Raw genomic sequence first — 25,615 nt, 5'->3', positions numbered from 1 at the left:
AAAGAAAACATTTTAAATATTCACAAAAACTGAAATAATTTATATATGCTTATTAATATATGGCATTATATGCAAGCATTATTACGTATTGCTGATTCTCTAAAATTGTTTACACTTTGGCTCCTGGACGATTACTGGGCCTCACAAGGGGTTCAAAGTTTGATGTAGGTTGATTTACATAAGTCGTTTAAATATTGTATGTGCGGGGGATTCGGCAGGCATCGTACGCTCATCTCCTTTCATATGCCCCCTATGGTAGGGATTTGACTCTAGCATGTCTAGGGCGGGGCCAAAATTGTCAAATAGTGTTAATGCATATAAAGTTTTTTAATTTTCTTCTCTACTTCTGCTGAATCTCAATAGAAAACTACTGCTTATTGAGAAAGACCACAAACAGGTCTAGGCAACCTCCATTTTTCCATAATTGGAGGATAGATGGTTGCGCCCCCTGGTGGATCTTTTCAGACGAAGGGCAAATAACTCTGTTTTTACAAAAGGAGTACATGACATAAAAAATAACTATTTGACAATTAAAAAATCATCTTATTTAGCTGCCAATAGTTATATTTATTGATATTATTTAATAAATAAGTAATTGATATTTACAAATGGTATCATTTTGATTAATAAAATCTGACAATGTCTTTTTGTATAAAGGGGATTAATTTTACATGATACTAAATAGCCTGTGTATTAAGAGTTACAAAGCTCCTAAGTTATGCAAACATTTACTTGGTACATGTACAATATAGCAGATCAAGATATCCATTATGTGTCTCTAAAAGTCACCCCTGCGAATGTGTTCGGAATGTTTTCTTTATCCTTGCTAAGTATGTAATAAATCCAGAGGTGCTCGAATGAAATTTCACGAGACTTCACCGAGATTTATTCAGTTCCTGTGAAATTTCGAGCGGAAGTATAAGTGTTCGGATAATATTCTCAAAATACGTAAGTACTGGTCGTTTTTCATATCGTATCGGATTCCTACTTTGTTTTATGTTAAAACATGAAATTCTTTTAATAAGTTCGTCTTATTTCACCATTTAGCGTTTTTTTATATTATACGATAATATTCAGAACAGGGTTATCGTTCGTGTTCAACCACGTGTTGAGTGGTTGGAAATATAAATATTGCGTGGCTTAATAAAATCATATCCATGTTTGATGCTTGTGGTGTGCAATACCATGTTTTTAAAAAAAATAATGGATGTCTGTTTTGCATAAAAACTTAGTATATCGAGTCATTTTCAAGGAACATTCTGCATAAAATTGTATTGTCTGTTTCACTATTGATGCTATTACTAGGTCATGCGCGGATCGAACATAAATCCTCAGGGGGTATCTCTACTTAGCATGTTAATTGTTGCAACAGCTGACAAAAACTATTTTTTGTATTGTCACATTATTTCTAGAACACATTTTATTCACCAATTAATGAAGATAAAGTTTAAAATCAATAAACCTCTAGATTTAATATTTGACTATTATAGTACCTATAGATTCTATGAACTAGACTATAAACACGAGGCACGATTTTTACTGCGAAACTGAAAGGGTCAAATAAAACCATGTGGTCTAACATTTAAATGACAATAACATTCGCAGGGGTGAAAGTGAATGAACTCAATTATGTTTGAATGAGGAGTAAACCTCACCATTTTGTGATTTTTGTTAAATGAAACAGTTGTAAATAGTTTAGGTCATTTGTAAAACTTAACACAGGAAGAACACACTTTCAAAGCATACTGTGAAAATACTATACATATAATTTCAAATCGCTACATGCAATCATTAGTTGATTTCCTTAACTTTAATTTCCTTATGGTCTGGTGCTTGCATTTTTTCATTAAAGATTTGCACAAAGCCTTTGAAATACCAGTATACCCATGCTATTCTCCAAAATTGGAGGATAATTTTACCCACAATGCAAAGCGACTTTCCATATATGGTAAAAATTCGATGCCATCTTGAAATTGAGCTATCCTTCAAAAACGGAGGTGATAAAGGACTCTATCACATTTTTAAATTTCCTTACAATCACATAAAAACTAGAAAACTTATTTTGGTATCGAACTATGATAACAGGATTTGGTCAATCTAGTTGCTGAAAAATTTAATACCAAGCAACATATTTCTAAATACAAACTTGTTTATTTGTACATGCTCTTCAAATAAGTATAAAACATACATGGCACTCGCATTGTAAAATATGTTCAGCAAATGTAAAGTAAACAATATGTGCAAAAAATAAATAAAACAATCTTCCATTATCATTTGTTTAAAGCATGGCATAGTTAAGTCAATACTGCAACCGTTAGTTTGCTAATTCTACATCCAGTACGGTACATTACATGTTCATGTCAAGGTACATTATATGTATTTCATAATTTTCTACAACAGCAAAAAATAAAATAAGAATACAAATAATGATATCCTATAATAAACATTAATATTTAGGATGTTCCCTTACAAAGGAACTTGCCATCAACTTTATTGAGTGATTGTTCCTGTATGTTAGTACCAGGTAATTCAAAGGTTGTCATCATAGGGAAATTGATAATTCAGTATCACTTCTGTGTGCTAAGGATTTTTTAATCAGCATTTCATATTTTTTAATTTGAGAACCTGATTTCTCGTTTGTCACAAATAGTAATTTTTTTGGAATCATTTATGAAATGTGGGGGCTCAATTTTCATGGACTTTGTAGGTACCCCTAATCCATGAATTAAGATTCTCATAAATTATATAACTCACAGTATTCATTTTTATAATTACAGGCAAATGCCTGAAATAACAACCAAACAAACTTTTTGAAAAACTAATAATCCATGAAAACAATGGACAATGCACTCCTCTCCTATTTTATAAAAGAAAAGCTGTTCCTAACAAGTTAATTAAAATGTACACATGTAATTCTCAATTACATCTACAATATTCAAATGCAAATTTAGTTGCATTTAGCACTACCTTTAAAAAAATTACTTGCATTATATTCAATAAACACTTATTTAATACCACCTCTCTCTCTCTTTTTTTTTTTTAATAAAAAGCAGGTTTATGGCTAGAAAATTATCACATACATGTATGAGGACTAATTTTATGTTCAGGTTTGCAAACATATACTGGTACATAATATCAAACTGTAATAAATATAAATCTAGCTAGGTTTCACATCAGTGATTTGCCTCTAGGAATGATAATATTGTCTAAAGTGAAAATTTTTTAGCTTGCCAGTAATTCCTTCAGAAGTGATAAATCAAATTTTTTAACCAGAAAGGGGAAATTTCTGACCCATGGAATAAATAGCAAACCAAGTTTTGTAGATTTAGATCTAATGACAAAGTGTAATTTGGCTTCAGTAGTATGGTAAATTATATTTCTTATATTTGGAATCTTCAATATGAAAATTGCAGCTCATATTGCCCTAAATCAAACCAAAATATACATACATCAAAACATTTACAATGATATTATTACAAGTAATATAGAATTTTAACCTCTGTTAAAATAAATTGATTCAAAAGATTATATGATTGTATATTCCCCATTTAAAAAAAAGCATGTATACGAAAACAAGGAACACAAATCCCTGAGCTCAATTTGTTTTAGGCTTAAGAGGCGTAGCATACCCAAATGAGTTCTTAATGCCCTCAATCATTCTTGGCACTGGCCATTCAAACTCATTTGGGACCACCCCATCACATTTAGATTCAAAGAAAGAGAACATGGGGAACCAGAAGCGCCTGCGCCCTTTGTCACGATCCATCAATGATCGATTGTTGGCCAGCGTGTGATAATACAAGAACAGTCGTGAGGTGAGGTAAAAAGCAACGAAAACATCGATGGAGTAATGTTCGTGTGCGGCTAGGATTAGAAACACCCCAAACATGTTAGCCATCCAGCTACAGGTGTGAAGGTAGTACAGTTTGCGTGGAGTGTCTGTCAAACAAAACGAATTTGGCAATTTAATATCAAAAATTATCTTTTTAACTAATTTCACTCTCTCTCTTTTTTCATAATTTTTTTAAAATGCAATTTTTTGTACTGGTAATACCATACAAAGTACAATGTATCAATATTCATTACTTTTCTCATATCCCTAAAACAGAAGACTGTAACATTTTTAAGAGAATGCATATATTAAAGATATTAACAAGATTGAAGAATGGAGAATTTTACTATAGTAAGACATGGTAACCATGTTATGATTAACCAAGGCAACAAACATTTAAAAACTTTTTTAAATGCTGCTAGCACTGGTTTTAAAAGATCAACAATAAGATATCATTGCTGTAAAACAATATTCTAAACTTACCAATAATCAAAAAGGTGACCAAATATGCAGCAGTAGGAAAAGGGCCCCCAGCAACGAAAACATTCTCCTCATCAAGATGAATCTAAGATAAGAAATCATTTAATACTTGAATTCAATGAGTTTAATTACAATAGAAATCTGATAAATTGTGGGAGCCATTAAACCATTTCTTTTTTTTTTAAAGACTTTTAAAGGTTAAAAACAAGATGATAAGCAAATGTAAGTTTTAAATTCACAATGATTTACATTCAAAATCAAACATGATGTTATAACACAGGAATTATGTGATATTTGATATGTTTATCTATGCTTATGGAAGAAAAGGGTAATTATCCATACTTCACCCATACCCATTCTAATCAACTCGGCAGCATGGAAGGCCCAGGGTATGAATGGCACATTGTCCAGGAAAATGTCGGGCAGTGGGGGGGTACTTCTCTACATCGGGCACACGCTCGTGGACAATGACCATGATGAAGGCAGTGATCAGAAAGACAGTAAACACATATATAAAACTCAGAACAGTTTTCCAGATCTCGGGGTCTAGATGATGAGAATGGTGTATTTTCACTTTACAGGTGATGAAGTCCTGTGTTCCAGTAAATAGCTCATCCTCAGATGAGTTTTCAGTGCTGCCCAGTTCGTTACTCTCAGAACCCAAAACTTCACTGCGTAGGGCTGTAATATGAAACATTAACTTTTTGATGTCCCCTAGAACAGACAATTGCAGTGGGGGTTGTTTCGGATCTTTCTCTGTCAAGGACAACAGAACCTGCCCGTCTATTTCATGGGTATCACAGAAAGTTTCCGCATACTGTGGAAATCCTTTATCTTTTATCCATTCTTTGCCCTTCTGGCAATTCCAATTCTTCACACTTGCTGTTTTCATTTTGGACCTCTAAAACATTAAATTATATATCTTAATAAATGTACAAAACAACTCCAAAAACTTTACTTGTTGCTTATTACGGTAATTTGGCTTTATATTCTTTTTAGAAATAATATGATACTGATCATATTTAACAGTAGTTGTGCATGCATTAGCTTTTATATTTTCAGTACATATATGTACACATACATTACATTGTACATTGATATAATTATGAATAACAATTACATTATATAACAAAGTAACTCAATTGCTAGAAGGACATTGCTCTAACTGCTTTAACATTAACTTTCAAATAAACTGTAATTATAAAAATTAATTATACTAAGTACCATCCTAACCAATATTGTAATTTTTAAGGTCTTGCATAATTTTGATTAGCTATAAAGCATTACATGACAATTTAGATTAATAAAGACATACAGCATGTTTTAGCTATTTATGCATGCAAACTATAATTTGCTTTCAATTCAAATTAAACAAAAGTTGTCTATACAGCATTACATGACAATTTAGATTTATAAAAGGAATCATTCTTTGAGTATTATGAGGTGATAATTTTGGTCGGGGCGTGATCAAATCCAGTAAAGCCTGAAGGGCTTTATGATAGATTTGATCACGCCCCGACCGAAATTATTACCTCATTATATTCAAAGAATGATTCCTTATTACTTATATTTATATAATTTTAAACCATCTTACGATTAAATATTTAAATATAAATAAGCAAACCCCGCTGGCGCCTCAATTTGGCTTCATGAGTTATATAGTACAAAATCGATATGTAGTGTTATCACAGGCAAAGACACAGGAAAATGTAAATATAAGGACATACAGCATGTTTTAGCTATTTATGCATGCAAACTATAATTTTCTTTCAATTCAAATAAAACAAAAGTTGTTTATATGTGAGCTAATTAATATTAACTTTACTGGTTCAAACTAAAAGTCAGAGACATTGCTCAAATTGTCTTTTATTGAATTTGGGAAATATTTTAGTACCTGGGGCTCTTAACATAAAGAGTACTTGAGTCTAAAACAGTGCTTAAGTAGGACTTATGTACATTCTTAGACTTAAGTCCGTAACTACTTCTAGAAGAGTGCTTATAGCTAAGACAATTTACCCAAAACTCAGGCGGCCAGTAGAGGTGACTTAATTAAGTATGTCTTAAGTATTGTTTTCACATATTTAGAAGTTTTATTGTTAATTTTTTCAATTCAGCATATGATTACAAAGTATTAAACACATTATGATATTTACACAGAATCAATATATTAATATTCACCAATATATAAACATTTTGATTTGATTTACATCTATACTACTATATTAAAATAATAGACTCGAATTTTTGGTCTTTAATACCGAGAAATCGGAAGAATACTGTCATTTGTTTTATATATTTTAAACATCATTGGTACTTGAAGATTACCAATTTGTTTTTATTTTTTCTCAGTTAAGCTTCGTTAATTAATAATCAACGAAAATTCCTCAAAAAATCCCGGAAATCACCTGGATTTTTTGGATTTTACAATCTTGCACATGCGCAATACATTCACGCTAACGGGATCTTTAGTTTATGTTTCCACATTATCACATCTGCATGATGTAATACAAATACGGGTAAATTTTCATTTGACTTTTGCTATATATTCTGTTCATATATATTAATGATTTCTTATGAGAGAAAGTATAAAATAACAAATACACATTTCAACTAAGTACTTACTTTTGTCTTCGTGGTGACAAAAAAATATTTGATTACATGCAAAAAAGTCACATTATATTTAATAGGAGTAAAGATAGAATATGTTTTATCGTAAAAATGAATAATGTCCTACGGACCCAGTTTTACAAAGAAAATACGTGTACGTTGGTGAAAAGGTGTTGAATTCTTCCATTCTATGGATTAAAATTTTTAGTTAAAAGGTATTAGCAGTCTCAAAAAGGTTTGTTGTGATGAATTTGACTATTATTTTCAAGGCAACTTCATTAATTTTCTCCAACATCGTTCCGGAGCGATTCTGCAATTTTCCGCTACATTACGGGTATAAGGGAGGCATTCTAACTGTGGTGAGGGCCTTTCCCGAGACACAGTTAGATTATTGAAACTAAGGAAAGTGAAGTGAAACTAATAGCATTATAAATGTCAATAATAAGGTGTGTCGATATACCTATTTCGTAAATGTCCGATATGCAATGTCAACCCGTGCACGCACGGGTCAAACTCTAGTGCATATAAATATTAACAGTGGTCGTAATAGATTTGTAACATTTTCATAAACCAGAAGTATGCAAGTGGGCTGCTGAATAGGTTGTAAACACGTAATGGTCGGTTTACAATCAAGAAGTAACAGCATATATAAACTTTAGCTGAAATTAAAAAAAATTAAGGATGTTTGAAGACAGAAAAAACCTCAGCGATTTTAAAGACGACGATTGCATCATTTTCAGTATATCGACTTAATGAAGAAATTATACTCCGAATATGTGAATTGCCTTATTGGTGAGGTAAGATGTAGAACAAAAGATAAAAAGAAATCACACTATATAGTTATATCAAGTTCTAACGGCATCGCGATATTACGCCACAGACAGTCTTCGAGATTGACTAAAAAGGTCAATGTCAAAACAAAGAAGAAACAACAATAGACTTAATATATTGCCCAAGATCCATCGCTCTGAGTCTTTTAAAAAATTAGGTACACGTGTTTATATACTGATGCCACCTTGAATTTTGCGTCTGTACATTTACATCTACCCCCATCTGATATCAAAGATGTCGTGCATGTGTGTTTATAAAAATATGATTTTGTTACCAATACATTCAAAATTCGACAAAAGAAATGCAAATTATGTTTTTAACTTTTAACATAAGGATGACTTAGCTAAGACACTCTTAAGTTTGCTTTATGTTACGGTATAAGACATACTTAAGTAGGACTTATGTAGGTCATAAGATTGCGCCTAAGTCCTACTTATGACCCTACTTAAGTCAAAATCTTAGCATGCTTTATGTTACGGACCCCTGCTTAGCGGCTTGTACCCGTATCCGTTTTTGATAATCTGTCACTCAATATATGCGGCATTCATCGGACAGAAATCTTTCGTACTTTCAAAATGAAATGCACCCTGAATTTGAAGACATTTGCCTTGCACGTTACAATCACAAGTCGGCCAGATTTTGCAGCATTTTTACGAAATTGTGCAAAGCGTTATCGGGCCGTGCTATTATCGTTTTACTAACAGCGTGCCAGTTTGCTTGTCGGGCCGTGCTAAAATTTTGTAGGCCGATTATTATATTCCTCACCGATTGGTTGATGTGGATGCTAATTTGCATATCAAACACAGAACCCAGAAACGCACTGACCAATGCCATTGCATGATGTTAACGTTTTGGTAGTGAATATTAACACGTGAACAGTCCATAAGCCTGTTGTTTGTTAAATTGTTTATTTCTTTACGTTTTTAACTTCGTTAATATCCGATAGTTTCCGTAATATTTGGTTTACTTCAAGACTGGTTATTTCATGCAAGAACGCTTCCGCTCCAGTATAAATAGATTTACCGGGGAGTATTCGATTAACGCAACGTTCGTTAAACAAGTAGAAACGGTGGGGGACGTTTATTTAATTTGAATACATTGTCCATCTACCCCTTTCTAGCGTTTTGTTACCGATATAAGAATTGATGAAACAGTATGTAACTGTTAGTACCATATGCAGAAGACCCCGTCAAGGAGGTCCGAGTAAAATGGAGTAGGCATACTACTATAAATCACTTATTTCTAGGCATATATTTAATACATTTAACAAACAACAAAATTTGGACTGTCCACGTGTTGATATTCACTACCCAAAAATCATGTAATGTCATTGGTCAGTGCGTTTCTGGGTTCTGTGCTTGATATGCAAATTAGTATTAACTTCAATGAAATCGAACAACCAATCGATGAGTAATATGATAATCAGCGTACAAAATTTTAGCACGGTCCGACAGGCAAACTGGCACGCTGTTAGTAAAACGATAATACATATCGAATAACCCTTGTTTATACCATTTCGAGTGTTATAAATTGTCTTGTTAGGAATTCAACTAATGAACAGTGTCTGACCAATCACTGGGCTTGAGTATGACCAAGTAATAAGTGATAACTGATTGGGGTGTCTCCAGCCTAGTGAGAAGTGTTCACGAAGAAGAAAGCGTGCCCTGGGGCCCGTTTCACAAAGCATACTTAGGACTAAGATATATCTTAGGAAAGAACTTTTTCCTAAGTTCATTACTTATCCGTTTCACTATTCCAGTCTTATCTTATGAAATTCTTAAAGTTATGTCTTATCGTTAAGACAGGTAAATTGATGTCTTAGGAACCAACTCAACATGGCGACTGTTTATCTTTTATATTGAAATGAATTATATGCACATTTAAGTTGAACAAAAAACCTATAATACACGTATCATTAAGACCTTTTTCACTAATTCTAAACTGATTACTTTAGAACTATCAAAACGTACATATATTTCTTAAATAATTTCTTTGGTGAAGACTTTTAATTTTTACAATTTTTTTTTAGATTATCTGGTCGCACGCGCAGATGGATAGCGGGTATAGTTATAGCTAGTGCACTGATGATAATTAAATTATTCATGCCCGAGAGTCACTGATATCTGACACAGGAATAAATACTAAAGAAATACAAGTACTAAATTACAGAATGACGGGATGATTTGTCCTATCCCTCCATGAAATATACTTTTTTTACGGGAGAAATTTTAGATGTTTTGTTTAAGGGGAATGAGTGGGTGGGTTGTTTATTTTATTTTTTGTTCGTGAGGGGGCGGGGAGGGGGGGGGTATCCGGGAAGTAGTTCAGGAATGCCGATGCTAAATCCTCCATTGGAATGCTGTTTCATTCAGGAATTGTTGCATTTTATCCTCGCTTCTTCTCTTAGCCGAGATACATTCATTTACGATTTTTTCTTTTATTAAAAAAAACCCACCACATTTATATATCAACTATACAAAAAACACGACTTGCATTAACTTTGTTTAGAAGTTCCACATCGCTCCATTCTAAATGCTACTTGCCACTACATGTGATTACTGTATTTCGTTTGGAATATACCGTATGATATAATAAAATAATAAAATTTGAATATCTCAACGAACCTTTTAAATTCAGGATTATGCATATATGTATATGCTTAAACGGGCTATATAATGGACCAAACTATACAATAAAAGCACTCGATCATTTGTAAAGAATAACAAAAATTCTACTACATGTAGTAACACATGTTTTCAATTGATTCATGAGGTCATATCTAAATAATATTTAAGATAAAGAAATATATGTAAAACGTTATGTAGCAATAATCAAGAAAGATACTAAGATCGATGCATTCTTTCTCAAATTCCAAAAATACCGTTTTTAAAGAATATACAGGTTTATTACGTAATTCTTATCTACTTGTGTATGCATGTGAAGGAAACCTAACATACAAAATTTTAGTACATGTTCATAGACACTCAATATTTACATTTTTTTCTAAGAAGTTTCTAGGTGAATAAGGAAATAAGTTTTTACATTTACTAAGAAAGTTTACATCCGAGTCATATTGAAAAGAATTTACATGATCGATATAAGTTAAGAATTTATGAAATGATTTAAAAGTGGTTTACAATGTATCTTAAGATAAGACTTAGTCAACTGCGTTATTCTAAGAAAGTTTTGTGAAACAGCTATGGCAAATCTTAGGAACTTCCTAAGTTATAACTTAGGCATATCTTAAGTTCTATGTTAGGAAACATCTTAAGAAATCTTTGTGAAACGGGCCCCTGGTTCCTAAAGCCTACCAAAGTGCTTGCATATCGGAAGGCCTCGGGAGCTATGCTAGATCAGGCGTTACCAGTGAGTAGTGTTCACCGATCGAGGTGTCCCAGCCTAGTGTGAAGTGTTCACCGACCTAGTATACCCTGGTCCCCGAAACCTTCCGAAGAGCTTGCCTACTCGGAAGGCCTCGCGAGCTGTCGTAGCCCAGTGAGTAATGTTCACCGATCGAACTGACTGAACTTTATTTATTTTACAACGATTGATAAACAAGTTCTTCAACTGATATTAATATCTCTCGTTGGCACGGATGTTAGCGCGATGGGGTCATTGGTGTGGGAAGAAGCCGGAGTAACCGGAGAGAACCCACGTGTCCAAGCGGGCGACCGCCATACCCTATCACATACGACCTCTGTCGATCACGGGGATCGAACTCGGGTCGCAGCGGTGAAAAGCGAGTGCATTATCCACTACGCTACCTGGACACCTTACCGATCGAGGTGTCCCTAGCCTAGTGAGTAGTGTTCACCGACCAAGTACACCCTGGTCCCCGAAGCCTTCCGAAGAGCTTGCTCAATCGGAAGGCCTCGGGAGCTATGGTAGAGGCTCCCTAGCCCAGTGAGTAGTGTTCACTGATCGAGGTGTCCCTAGCCTAGTTAGTAGTGTTCACCGACCATGCGTACCCTTGTTATCGAAGCATTCCGAAGTGCTTGCCCAATCGGAAGGCCTCGGGAGCTATGCTAGAACAGGCGTCCGTAGCCCAGTGAGAAGTGTTCACCGATCGCTGTGTCCCCAGCGTAGTGATCGAGTAGTGTTCACTGACCACGTGTACCTGGTTTCCAAAGTCTTCCGAAGTGCTTGCCCAATAGGAAGGGCTCGGGAGCTATCCATATCTTGCTTTTCTAGCTACTGAGTATTCGCAGGGTCTCCCCAGCCTGGTGAATATAATAGTCAGTGGCCAAGAGTTGTGTATGCACAATTGGAAGGCCTCAGAAACTAGTGACACGTCTGTTTTTTACTTCTATTTGATCAACGTGTGCTACACTTATAATGGGGAAAATAGTTCTTGAATGACACTCGTTTGGTGTGAATATGTCTGCTCTTTCAGCTCTACTGACGTAGATCAGTGACCTATCTGTCGTGGAGGTCTAAGTGTGGAATTTATCGTCAGTCAAAAAGTTAAAGTTGACAATATATTCATGTCATACCCGTCTTTTCTCTTCACCAAGTCTTGCAGAATTTCTGTCATTTGTTTAACATTTGACATTTGAATGAGTCAAAGAAAACTCAAAGATAAATTGGAAAAAGACAGTAAATAATTTAACTACTTAACAAAATTATATCTTTGCACATTTAGTAAAAATTTCTGTTGAAAAAAAAATAATTAGTTGTATAATATTCATTTCTTAAATATATCGTAGTCATAACAACAAATTTAATTTTTAAATAAATTTGTGGAAAGACAGTACATGTAGCATCAATAGTTAAACAGACTATAATATTTTATGCAGATTGTTCCTTGCAAATAGCTTGATATACTAAGTTTTTATATATAACAGACATCCATTCTTTTTTTTTAAAGCATGGTTATGCACGCCAAAAGCCCCAGACATGGCTATGATTTTATCAAGCAACCCAATGTTTATACTTTCAACCACGTGTAGAGTGGTTGAACACGAACGATAAATCTGTTCTGAATATCATCGTTTAGTTTGAATAGCCTCTAGATGATGAAACAAGACTTATATCTTAATAGATTTTCATGTTTTAACATAAATCAAAGTAGGATATAATATGAAAAATGACCATTACTTACGTATTTTGAGATTATTATTCGAACCCTTAAATTTCCGCTCGAAATTTCACAGGAACTGAATAAATCTCGGTGAAGTCTCGTGAGCACCTCTGGATTTATTACATACTTAACATAAAGAAAATGATAAAGAAAACATTCCGAACACATTTGCAGGGGTGTTTATTACAGATCGAAACAAAAGTGTATATGAAACATCTGAAAAGGATTTGATGTCATACTTGTTTTTTGTTTTTTAAAGATGGAAAGTCTTGACCAATGGCCAATACTCATGAGGAAGCTGTTACTCAGAATCTATCATTATACGATCAAAAATGAAATAAAATTTCCCCATTGATAACAAAATTTATGTAAGGCTTGTTTAATTTAAGACCAAACTTGCCAAGATACATGTATAAATTTAAATGAGACGAGATTAAAGTTCGTATATATTCAAAATATCCCTTTCCTTTGAATTCTTTAGACATGAAGCATCTTACCTGGAAGTTATGTACTTTTTTAGCTTTATCAACAGCAGCTAGAGCACAAACTATTGAAAACTTGAATATTAAGAACATGAGTTTAAGTTCAGATGGAATTTTTAAAAAAAAATAATTTATCATCTTTTAAGGCATTTAGACCAGTAAAGTCATTTTATCACTCTTGATAGGTACAAGATAAAATTGATTTCGTTTTGCGTGCTTAAAAGGAATAAATCAAACGAATGAGTAAAAATCGCAAGTGTGACCAACTTCTTGTCTCGTTTAAGACTTTTGATAAAATTTACACAAGTATTTTGGAGCTAGATGAATTAAATGTGTGATGGAAAGTGCAGGAGTAGACATACGTACTTTTAAGCCAAATTCAATTCGTGGAGCATTCGCCTCTGCAGCTCTGAAAAGTGGTGTCTCACTATCGAACATTTAATCACTGGATAATGATCCTCATCGAATAATTTCAGGAGATTTTATTTCAGAGACATTGAAAACAACAATGATTCTATCTTTTTTTTTATAAATAGTGTATTAAATTGTGATTGATGTAATTTTTTCTGATAAACATTTAGACTCAATTTATTGTCATTCCCATGTAGTTAGTCGAGAAATTTCATAATTTTCAAAATTACAGACAGTCAAACAATTTGAGGTAAATTTGCCTGGTCTGAAAAATTCGGACGAATGACCTAGGAGTTATAAGTCCATACGTGATAAAAAGTTGCAATTTAGGGAGTTCGTTATGGCGGTGAGGATAGCGTTTACTTAGAATGAAAAAAAAACGATTATAAGAAAAAGCATATATTGTATATGTAGAACAAGTAAGCGTTTCTGATTTGTTGTCTATCGTCTGTCCATAAAAGTTTTGTGAGTTAAACTGTACAATATTTCAGAAGAGTTTAATTTTTGAAATTTGAAACGATAACAGAACTGTTGATCAGGTGAGCGCTGTGGCCCATTGGCCTTTTGTTTATTTCTATTTATTGTTTACTCAGTTGTTTTATTATTGAAGATTCATAACTTATTACTATAAATCGAGAGAGAGAGAGAGAGAGAGAGAGAGAGAGAGAGAGAGAGAGAGAGAGAGAGAGAGAGAGAGAATTCAATTCAATACCAATGGCAATACGATGGCAAGTATAGAACTGCTTTTTGTTGTACATTTATTTAAATCGTCTATATAAAAATTCAATTTTAAAGAAATTAAGTGTACCGTCCTGAGAGCGGAAGCTTTACAAATAAATCATACTTAAACTGCGTAATTACTTGGGTTTATTCTTCCGGGCTTACCTAACAATGTAATTCAATACAGGTTGCAATCCAAGGTACATAGTAAAATTAAAGGACCATGGAATTTCGGTATTGAGCTACTGGTGTTTGTGATATAGTAGTTGGAGACATATGAATATTTTAATGATTAGAACAAATTAAAATTGCAGAAAAAATTTTCGGTACAGGAATGATCTGGTGGCTGGGACGATAGGTGCTAAAGATATGTCCTTCACGCTCCTTGCACGTTTGTAACATTTTAAAAGTAGCGATCCCTTAACTTGGTGAATATGGTTCTGTGAAAATGACTTTGAAATTTGTGGAATTAACCCTCAATGGAAAGTTAAACTTTCTTTTGATTTTATGTATTGTGACACTATCCAAGGTTAGTATGATTAGAACTGACTAATTCACAAATCATTTTTCCTTCCTGGTTGCATTTCTAACCTACTTTGTACAAACACTTTTGATATACTTGGATATTCTATATCGGTTGGAATTTGCGAAAACTTAATTCTAAATATACTTATTCCTTGAATTAAACGCTTTATAGAGTAAAAAGTAAACAACCGGAAGTTTTCTGTGTTGAATCAAAGAATTGAAAGTACCGAAATATTTTGTTAATTCACTGGGGCATGCCAAAGGTATTTACGGAAAAATGACGGACGGGAATTGAGAGTTTTCGCGCATGCATTATTAAAGCCCCCAAATTATAATAAACACTTTCGTACTTTAAGATTGCCAGATGTCTTTTGTAGATCGAATGCATTCCACTACTTTGTACATGCGTTTTATGCAAGAAGTGTTTTCAAGATTTTGATATTTTTAATAATTTTAAGATCTTGCTGATTTTTTTTAATTCTATAATCATTTACTTACTCTTTTATTACAATCGAATATATTTGTCTTGTAAGGCTTTTCAGACCGTTAAAGAGGCAAAATATAAACTTCAGTTTCAAACTGCATTATAAATATCTAAAAGAAATTTATTTCAGTTCTTGTTAATTTTCTCTGGAACACTGAAAAGGGCAAGACATGCCAATAAAGAAATAATTTTTTATTTCTTTATATTGGTATCAATTGCACTTTTTTGTCTCCCCTTCTTAAGGGAGCCATATGGTATTTGTAGATCTTCTTTTACGTCTATTCCAAATTCGACAAGTGAAACTGCCTCTGAGATCAGAATATGAAATTTGAACATAGAAATAGGATATCAAAGACATGTGCAATGCATAGAAAATTTGACCCAATTTACCATCTCGAGGTCATTTAAAAAAATTGGTCAAAATCATAACTTTTGAATACCCGACACATGGGCTATAAACATAGATATTAAGGGATGACACCGAGGGGAGGAGCACTGCATAAAAAGAAAAAAACATGGACCTAAATTTACCCTCTGAAGGTCAATTTTTTTTCTCCTAAATAAATATTGTTCGGACCTTAAGGGGGAACAGGACGTTGCAGTGTAGAATAATTTGTCAGTGATTTTTCTTCTTTTTTTTTTTAACAAATTTACATTATGATGCCCACTACAACATATATAATTTTCACGACTACTTTCTTACCTTGCAAGGGAGATATTTTGATAGGAATTGTCCCCCTTTTTGGGAGTTGAATTAAATTCATTTAAACGATCTTATTTTTTTTTTTTTGGCAGGCAACTTTTTTGAGACTAACCTGTCCTGAAGGTAGGTAACATATAAGTTAACTAACAACTTTTATTCGAGAATCTTCGCGAGGTTCGCGAGAGCACCTTTGTTGCATTTGATTTTCCAGTTCATCTACATCTTGATCGCAAATAAAATTGTAAAACGTTTGAAAAAAATGACATTTTTTATAATACATTATTTGCGTTGTTGAGCTTTTATATACAATTTATTCAATGATTGCTACTGTTAATTTCCACATATTTATATCTATGAATCATTTTATCAATTGTGCATAATAATTAGAAAAATAGATTAATACATGTATTTATTAAGACCGCGGAACATTAACTGGCAAGATTGGAAATATACAGCTTACGTCAGTTTCACTTGTTACAGTCAAAACATTTGAAATGGGCGGGAACAAATTGACACGGACGTCTGAGAAAACATTAGATTGAAACTGTACATGTAGTTATAGGAAATGTATTTTTAATCCACCTCAGCATTTCTAACTTGCATACTAATGGAAAGCGATCGAAAACATTTTAATTAGTATCAGAAAAGCGGTTGAAAAACATTTTATTTCATCAATAAGTATATAATCAGCAAATGTGAAAAAATACCAATTCGGAGATATCATACGCAGGACAAAGCATTGTTCGATGACTTCTTATATGAATCATTTTATATATTCTATTATTGGATATAATTTTAATCTTATGAATGGGAACTTTGATTGTTCTTCTCTGTTAATAAACCCCACTTGATATCATACTTGTGACGACTGATTCTCTGAAGTCATCGGACAATGCATTGCCTTGCGTATTATTTCTCCCGAATTGAGATCTTCTCATATTTGTTGATTATATACTTATTTGTAAAATAATTTTTTTAAATCACTTTGCTGACACTAAATATAATGTTTTTCGATCGCTTTAATTAACATGTATATAGCAAGTTAGAAATGCCGAGGTGGATTGAAAATACATTTCCTATAACTGCATGTACAGTTTCAATCCAATGTTTTCTCAGACGTCCGTGTCAATTTGTTCCCGCCCATTTCAAATGTTTTGACTGCAACAAGTGAAATTGACGTACGCTGTATATTTCCAATCTTGCCAGTTAATGTTCCGCGGTTTTAATATCTACCAGATCATTACACAAGAATAAACCAATTTTCGAAGTCTGAATTCAGTGTAGCTTTAGGTTTGATCAATCAAAAAATTATCTTTGCAAAGTCATCTCTAAAACACAAAAAAGACATGAATTAACGATGTAAAAATCAGGAGGGATAAAAGGGGTGTCCCGAAATAGCGTAGACGAGTGGCGTTTTATTAAGTTGATAGAGGACACAGAAAAATGAAATTTGTACCATAAACTTGATGAAAGGTTCATGTTTGCAGTTTAATTATGCATCGATATCGAATATTGTTGGAGATTATATTGGTAAAATGAAAACATATTGGATAATAATTTCGACATGCAGCAAAAAACACACTTCAAACATAAAGAATTGGAAAAAATATGCATTTGAGTGTGTTTATTGTTCTTTTCAATATCTTCTTAATTTTGTGAATTTTCATGTTTAATATTTTGTAAAAAAGCGACGCCAGCGTTCGAGGCGGCGTACTGACAACAAATAAAATGTTGTAAATATCTTGGATTTTTTAGCATGTAATAATAACAAAATCAGCTAGAATTGCTTTTATGATTTAAAAGTCAAGCAACAAAGAAAATAAATCAGACGAATATGATGACATCAAGTGATAAAAGAAACCTTGACCACTGCACTAGAAGTTGACGAAACATGCTGAACAGCATGTCACGGAAAGACGTGCGATAGACAACGAATATAAAACATGGCATGTTTAGCGTCGGAAGATCATTTGTTCTTAGAATATACTGTATTTGTTCTAAAAACTAGAAATACATAGTGAGTTTGCAAGTCGGGTACATATTCAAGAAACATGTTGTTTTTATGACATTTTCAAAAACAGAACGTTTAAGGTATCGTTACCAATATTAAGGGTTTAACAACAACGTAAAGGGTGGATATTTTGACGTTGCGCATTGCATAATGCATTGACAAAGCCCGCTGATACAAATTATTCTATTTCTTATAGGACATATTAAGCAGTATTTGAATTTTAAGTATCAAAGGATACGCCTAATCTATGCAATTGTGTACCCTTGTAGGTATCTAACTTGAAATTGACATTTTTTAAATAAGCAGAACCGTGCTTTTAAACAAATAATAAAAATAACTAGACACGATCTCGTTGCGAGCAACGAGGAGGTCTTCCGTCAGATTTTAGAAATTGAGATTTATGTTCGATCTTGATTTTGTTATTTAACAGCTATACATGATTTGAAACATAAAAAGAAGGTCTACATTTTAAGGGCCAGATACTATTTTGTTTCAGGTGTAAGAGCTTTGTTCAACAAGTGTTTAGAAATTCGTCACCGTATCTGTGAAAAACGTTTAAAGGGTCGGTCCGTTATCTCCTAACTGGGGCCACTGAACCAAATTTTTTTAGGTTGCATGTTGTTAAGTACATCATTTTGAGCATCTTTTTTTATACTGCATTTCAAAATATTTTTCCTTTTTGAGATATAGGTGATCAAAATTTTGGACTTTTGACTCCTAAAAATCCCAAATTACGTAATACATTAGAAAATCATTATATTGTTAGCTTACATAAATTTAAGATAAACATATTTGCTTCTATGACATGATCCATTACGAAATATCCCTCGGTAAAGAGCTATAGGAAAAAGACTTTCTAACCCTCTACGTCCCTACATTTAGGGGCCAGCCCCTTTTTCTTGGTATCAGATGAAAGGTCATTTGATTTTATTGACAATTTACTCAACGTTTGTTTAAAAATTCGTTACTATTCTTGAGATATCTGAGAAAGAATATTTAAGGGGCCGGACCTTATCTCCTTATTGGGGCCACTGAACCAAACTTTTAAGGTTGCATGTTGTTAAGAACCTCATTTTGAGCATCTTTTATTTATAATGCATTTCAAAATATTTTTCCTTTTTGAGATATAGGTGAGCAAAGTTTTGGACTTTTGACCCCTAAAAATCCCTTAATTATTATATTGTTAATCTACATAACTGTTAGATAAACATATTTGTTTCTATAATCTATTACGAAATATCCCTCGGTAAAAAACTATAGGAAAAAGACTTTAGAGCCTTTTAGGTCCCTAATATTAGGGGCCAGCCCCTTTTTCTTGGTATCAAATGAAAGGAAATTTGATTATATAGACAATTTTGTTCAACAAGTGTTCAGAAATTCGTTACCATTCTTGAGATGTCTGAGAAAGAATGTTTTAGGAGCCGGTCCCTTATCTCCTTATTGGGGCCGCTGAACCAAATTTTTTAGGTTGCATGTTGTTAAGTACATCATTTTGAGCATCTTTTTTTTTATACTGCATTTCAAAATATTTTTCCTTTACGACATATAAGTTATCAAAGATTTGGACTTTTGACCCCTAAAAACCTCTAATTACGTAACATATGAGAAAATCGTTATACTGCTTGGCATCATAACTGTAAGATAAACATATTTGCTTCTATAATCTATTACAAAATATCCCTCGGTAAAGAGTTATGGGTAAAAGACTTTAGAGCCCTCTAGGTCCCTAATTTGAGGGGCCAGCCCCTTGTTCTTGATATCAGCAGAAAGGTCTTGTAAAGATAAACTTTTGTTTTACATTATTATTTTATAATATTTTCCGGAAAAGAGATAAAAAGAGAAAAGCACAAAAATTCATGACGCTTTTTTAATGTCAATTTTCGAGCCATAGCGAGCTTTGGCGCCAGTAGTGCTAAACATACAAAATATCAATCATGCAAAACTTCAATCTTTCGTTTACCAACCGTAGAAATTTGAGCTTAATATCTCTTATAGTTTAGGAGAACAACAGAAGACAAAATACCCATATAAAAATTAGAAAAATCTCAATATCTCAAAAACGGATATGACGTCATCAATACAAAAAATTTCCAATCAAGTTCCGACCACAATCTATTACATCCTAAAATTTAATTGAGATCGGCCGAGCCGTTTCTGAGAAATCGCGTGCACAAATAAAGGAAGAAAAATAATAATAACTAGAGCAAAGCTCGTTGCAAAGCAACGAGTGGGTCTTCCGGTGGTGTCGAGAGTAAAGATAGAAGTTCCTATAAGAAGCAGAGTTCTAAAACCAACTACAAAGGAAATAAAAAAAGATATTTTTTAAAAACCGAATAATTCTAAGTACGACTTAACAATGTCTAATTGATTTCAAGAACGAATTAATAAAAACTTTACAATTTTTAGAACGACTAAATGAAAAAAGTCCCGAATGTCTTCAAGTACGAATTAACAATTTCCGAATTATTTTAGGTACGAGTTAATTTAAGTTTGAACATAACACTATTTTCTTAACCAAGAACGTGGAATCCAAAATTCCGGAAAACTAAATTTTTAAGTCCCAATATTTTTGTAATGCATCGTCCGATCTTAAAACGGATTTCAGTTTTAAATTAAGCTTAATAAAAGTTCCTTTGTTGCTTTATGATTTATAACAAATCATTGGTCAGAAAAGAGTTAGTATAAAAAGTCTTAATAGCCCTCCTGGCCCCTTATTTGAGGGATCAGCCCCTTTTTCTTGTTATCAAATAAAAGGTCTCGCTAATATAAACATATTTTGTTCTACAAATGTTCACGAATGGTTAACTGTTATCGAGATATCTAAACAACTGTATTTTAGGAGCCGACCCTTCAACTCTTTACCGGTTCCGTTAACAACAAAATTTATGGTATCATATTGTTCAGAACATTATTTTGAACAACTTTTGTTCTACATTGCTTTTAAAAATATTTCTCCTTTTTCAGATATTAATAATCAAAAATTTGAATTCTGGCCGTTGAAACCCCTAATTACGTAATATATGACTTAAGTATGATACTGTATAGATAAAAAGCTGTACAATGAACATTTTTGCTTCTATAATTAATAACAAATTATTGTTCAGTAAAGAGTTTTTGTAAGAAGATTTAAGACCCATCTTGACCCCTAATTGGAGGGGCCAACCCCTTTTTCTTGATATCAAATGAAAGGTCTTGCAAATATAAACATATTTTGTTCAACAAGTGTTCACGAAATGTTAACCGTTCTTAGGATATCTTTACAAATGTGATTTAGGGGCCGGCCCTTTATCTCCTAAATGGGGTCATGAACAAAACATTTTAAGGTGGTATATTGTACAGAACATTCTTTTAAGCAACTTTTATTTACAATGCTTTTCAAAATATTTATCCTTTTTCATATATTAATGATCGAAATTTTAATTTCTGGCCCCTTGAAGCCCCTAATTACGTAACATATGACTTAAGTATGGTACTGTATAGATACACAACCCAACAATGAACATTTTTGCTTCTTTAACTAATAACAAAATATTATTCAGTAAAGAGTTATTGTAAAAAGAATTTACAGCCATCTTGGCCCCTAATTTGAGGGGCCAGCCCCTTTTTCTTGATATTAAACAAAAGCCCGTGTAATTTGAAACAACTTTTACATTACATGTTTTAACAAAATATTTATACATCAAAAGATATCACAGAAAAAGTGCAAAAATTTCGTGAAAAAATTTGGTGCCAATTTTCAGGTTCAGGCGAGCTTTGAGGCCTTTAGCAATTTTCATCATTGGAAGCATGGGGGTACATCTACATACATTCATCTACAATCCCTGATAATATCAAGCTTCTATCTTGATTAGTTTCGGAGAAGATGCGTGGACAAAATGACCCTTTAAAATTTACAAAATCGTCAATATCTGAAACCGGAAGTGACATCATCATTTAAAAATTCTATAATATGTAGCGCCGATCATGCTTTATCCGTCCTGAAAATTTTGCATGGTCCATAATCAACAGTGTAGTCATATTTCATTGAAAGGTTTTTCCTGTATCTGTCTAGTCTGTTTTCGAATCCCTTGACTTTGGTGGCAGATACAACATGCTCAGAAAGGCTGTTCCATGTGTCAGCTACCCGGTTTGTGAAGAAGTATTTCCGAACTTCTAGTTTACATCTCTGTTTTGAGACTTTCATATTATGTCCCCGGATGTTACTAATGTTGAAGATAAACATTCATTCTGTTGTTCTTTCATCATAGATTCCAGCTTTTATTTTATATGCTTCTATCATATCTCCACGTAAGCGTCTAATTTTAAGTGTTGGTAGTTTCAGTATTTCCAGTCTTTCCTGATAACTTTTCTCTGACAGGTACATGTATGGTAGTATTTTTATGGCTCCTCTTTGTACATTCTCAATAGTTTCAGTGTCTTTACATTTATAGGGGTTCCATACACTGTTCGTAATTTCTAGATGAGGTTGCACCAAAGCTTTGAATAATAGACAGAATGATGAATAATATAGTGATTAGAATGTTCGTCGAATAATGCCAACTATTTGATTTGCCTTGTTAATCTATGTTTGAATATGCTTATCAAAACATAAGTGGCTATCGATGCTGACCCTATCATCCCTTTCTGATTCCACTGATTCTAGAGTTGTTATTGTTCCATCATACTTCTTCATTATGTATCTGAAATTGTCTTTTTCTTTCCGTTTGTTGTGAACCTTCAGCACCTTGCATTTGTATGGGTGGAACCGTAACATTCATTCAACACTCCAGTCAAAGATGTTGTTCAAGTCATGTTGTAAGGTTTCAACGTCGTTTTTTGTTCTAATGTCACTAAACAGTTTGGTGTCGTCAGCAAAGAGAAATTATGGTGGCATATCTCTGCCCATCGTGTGCAAGTTATTTTTCTATCAAATATGTTGACATGCAAGATAAATATTTTGACATGCAAGATAGTTAGGTCAACATGCAACATAACTATGTTGACATGCAAGAAAATTGCAATCAAATGAGAATTATAAGAAATCTAAAATATCGCCAACATGTGACATCCAAGATGCTAAATGCAACTTATTTATGTCGACATGCAACTTATCTATGTTAACATGCAAGATAAATATGCTAACATGCAACTTACTTATGTCAATATGCAACTTCATTATGTTCAAATGCAACTTATTTATGTCGACATGCAGTTTAGTTATGTTCACATTCTTCTTATTTATGTCAACATGCAGCATAGTTATGTTCACATGAGAGAAAATTTGTTGACATGCAACTTAGAAGTTGCATGTCAACATAACTAAGTTGCATGTCAACATAAATATGTTTCACGTCAACATATTTATCTTGCATGTTAACATAATTAAGTTACATGTGTACATAAATAAGTTGCACGTCGACATAAATAAGTTGCATGTCGACATAAAGAAATTCCATGTTAACATAAATAAGTTGCATGGCAACATATTTATCTCTCATGTTAACATAAATAAGTTGCATGTCGACATATATAAGTAACGTCTAACATTTTGGATGTCACATGTGGACGAGATTTTAGATTTTTTGAGATATTATATAATTTTTATTTGAGCAATTTTTTTGCATGTCAACATAGATATGTTGCATGTTGACATAACCATCTTGCATGTCAACATATTTATCTTGCATGTCGACATATTTGATGGAAAAATAACTTGCACATAAGGGGCGGAGATATGCCACCATAAGAAATACTTCTGGTTTTACACATTCAGGTAAGTCATTGATAAAAATGACGAGCAAAATTGGACCTTGGACGGAGCCCTACGGAATCCCGCTAGTGACTTTCTGCCATTTCGTGTAATTTCGATGAATGTGTACACGCTATTTTCCTTCACTCAGGAAGCTATGCCTTTTTTGAATAATGCTGATATCTGACTAATTTTCCTTTGATGTGGCACAATTCCGCTATTTAAACTTTCGTTGAAAATCAGGCAAAGCGGAGCATCAATAACGCCTGCCAATTCGAACAACAGTTTCGGATGTACTTGGTTCGGACCAGGTGATTTGGTCGTGTTTAGTTCCTCCAAAATCTTATTTATGTCTTCTTTATCAACCAACTGGTGATGGGCGCATCAGATGATGTTTCAATACAGTAACTCTTTCCAGAATCAACTGGGTTTTCTGTTTCTGAAGTGAATACACTGCTAAAGAAAACTGCAAGTACTTTTGCTTTCTCAGAGTCTGTTGTAGCAACACAAGGAGTTCCGTCAAGTTCGGTGTTTAGCTCTGTTATGCCAGATACAGATTTGCGTTTCGAGTTCATATCTTTTCAAAAGTTTTTAGAGTTAGAATCTAGAGTTAGTTTCAGCGATTTCTCTTTCTCTCATTTTTCGTTCCTTTCTATTTACTGTTTTCACTTTGTTCCTCGCTTTACAGTAATCTCTGTAGTGTTTACTGTCTCTAGTTTCCATATAACGTGTCCACAGTCTGTGTTTCCTTCCAATACATTTTATGGTATCATTTGATAGCGGTATCTTCCCCTTTTTATTAAACTATGAAAAATAGTTGCAGGATGGAAACTTGTTTGGATTCTAATACATGCTCTAATAGAGATCTTATGATAAGGCGTCGGAACGGGGGGATTTCTTTTTTTTTCTTTTTTTTTTTTTTTTGCTTGTCGAGTTTTTTGATAAGTCTATTCCCCAACTTTCAATTTTTTCCGACGCAAATGTCATGTTATACACAAATTAGATTGTTTACCCCCCCCAACCCCCCCCCAAAAAAAATAAAAATCTGCTTCCTCATTGCAACATTTTGGTATGTTTCATGTCGACTGGATGTGGTAAAATATCATCGGTATATATTTTTGCATGGTTTCTGGTAATCTAATTTAAGAATGTTAAAAAATTGTAAAACTGATATAATCATTTGAAGTAGGGTACTTTAAAACTCTACGAGTTACTTCTGAAACACATAAAGTTGCAAGCCTATTGTAGAAGTGATTATTCACGCGTAGGGGTAATTTATTCTAGTTTCACGCGGTAAGCAACCGCGTGATATACCCGTGTGTATAACATCGGAGTGGTAAATCACGCGACCGCATGTATACCCACGCATATTGGTTGACTCAACAAAACGCGCACTTAGCCATCAGTATATTGTGTGTTCAGTCATTAATACACGTTAGAACCAGATGTATAAAAATTATTCTGTGGAAGGGGGAAGTAAGACTTTCACTCTTTTATACTTATATTCATTTGTTGTAAACGTTAAAATTTTATATCAAGAATATTTTATTGCGTGATTAGGATGGATTTTGGTAGGGACTAAGTGCTACAGACTGTATGGCCAAGATACCCTCACCAGCTCTACGTGGGACAATGCGTATCGGGTGTGTAAGGGGTAAGTCAACCATATCAAATTTTTTCCTCCTGTATAAAAATTGTCAATTGATATGCAAGACATTTCC

General features: G+C 33.3%; 1 protein-coding gene and 1 pseudogene across 2 annotated transcripts in view; one reads left to right on the top strand and one right to left on the bottom strand.

The window, feature by feature from the left end:
* LOC117684422 (uncharacterized) overlaps window positions 1-25,615 on the top strand; it is a 339,336-nt gene that overhangs the window by 203,689 nt on the left and 110,032 nt on the right. The window contains exons 1-3 of one of the 2 annotated variants that reach the window (XM_066067797.1): window positions 14,655-14,972; window positions 16,248-16,278; window positions 25,455-25,548. The exons of the other annotated variant lie outside the window; for it this stretch is intronic. Of the exons in view, the coding sequence (XP_065923869.1) occupies window positions 14,892-14,972; window positions 16,248-16,278; window positions 25,455-25,548 (206 nt within the window). The 5' untranslated portion in view covers window positions 14,655-14,891. Of the gene's footprint in view, window positions 1-14,654; window positions 14,973-16,247; window positions 16,279-25,454; window positions 25,549-25,615 lie in introns of those variants that run through there. 2 annotated transcript variants of the gene reach the window in all.
* On the bottom strand, window positions 2,132-5,208 carry LOC136270319 (sphingomyelin synthase-related protein 1 pseudogene; annotated as a pseudogene).

Source organism: Magallana gigas, chromosome 7 (genome assembly GCF_963853765.1).
Source record: "Magallana gigas chromosome 7, xbMagGiga1.1, whole genome shotgun sequence".
Taxonomy (NCBI): Eukaryota; Metazoa; Mollusca; class Bivalvia; order Ostreida; family Ostreidae; genus Magallana; species Magallana gigas.
The sequence above is the reverse complement of the archived record's forward strand: the minus strand, read 5'-3'. Positions and strand labels throughout refer to the sequence as shown.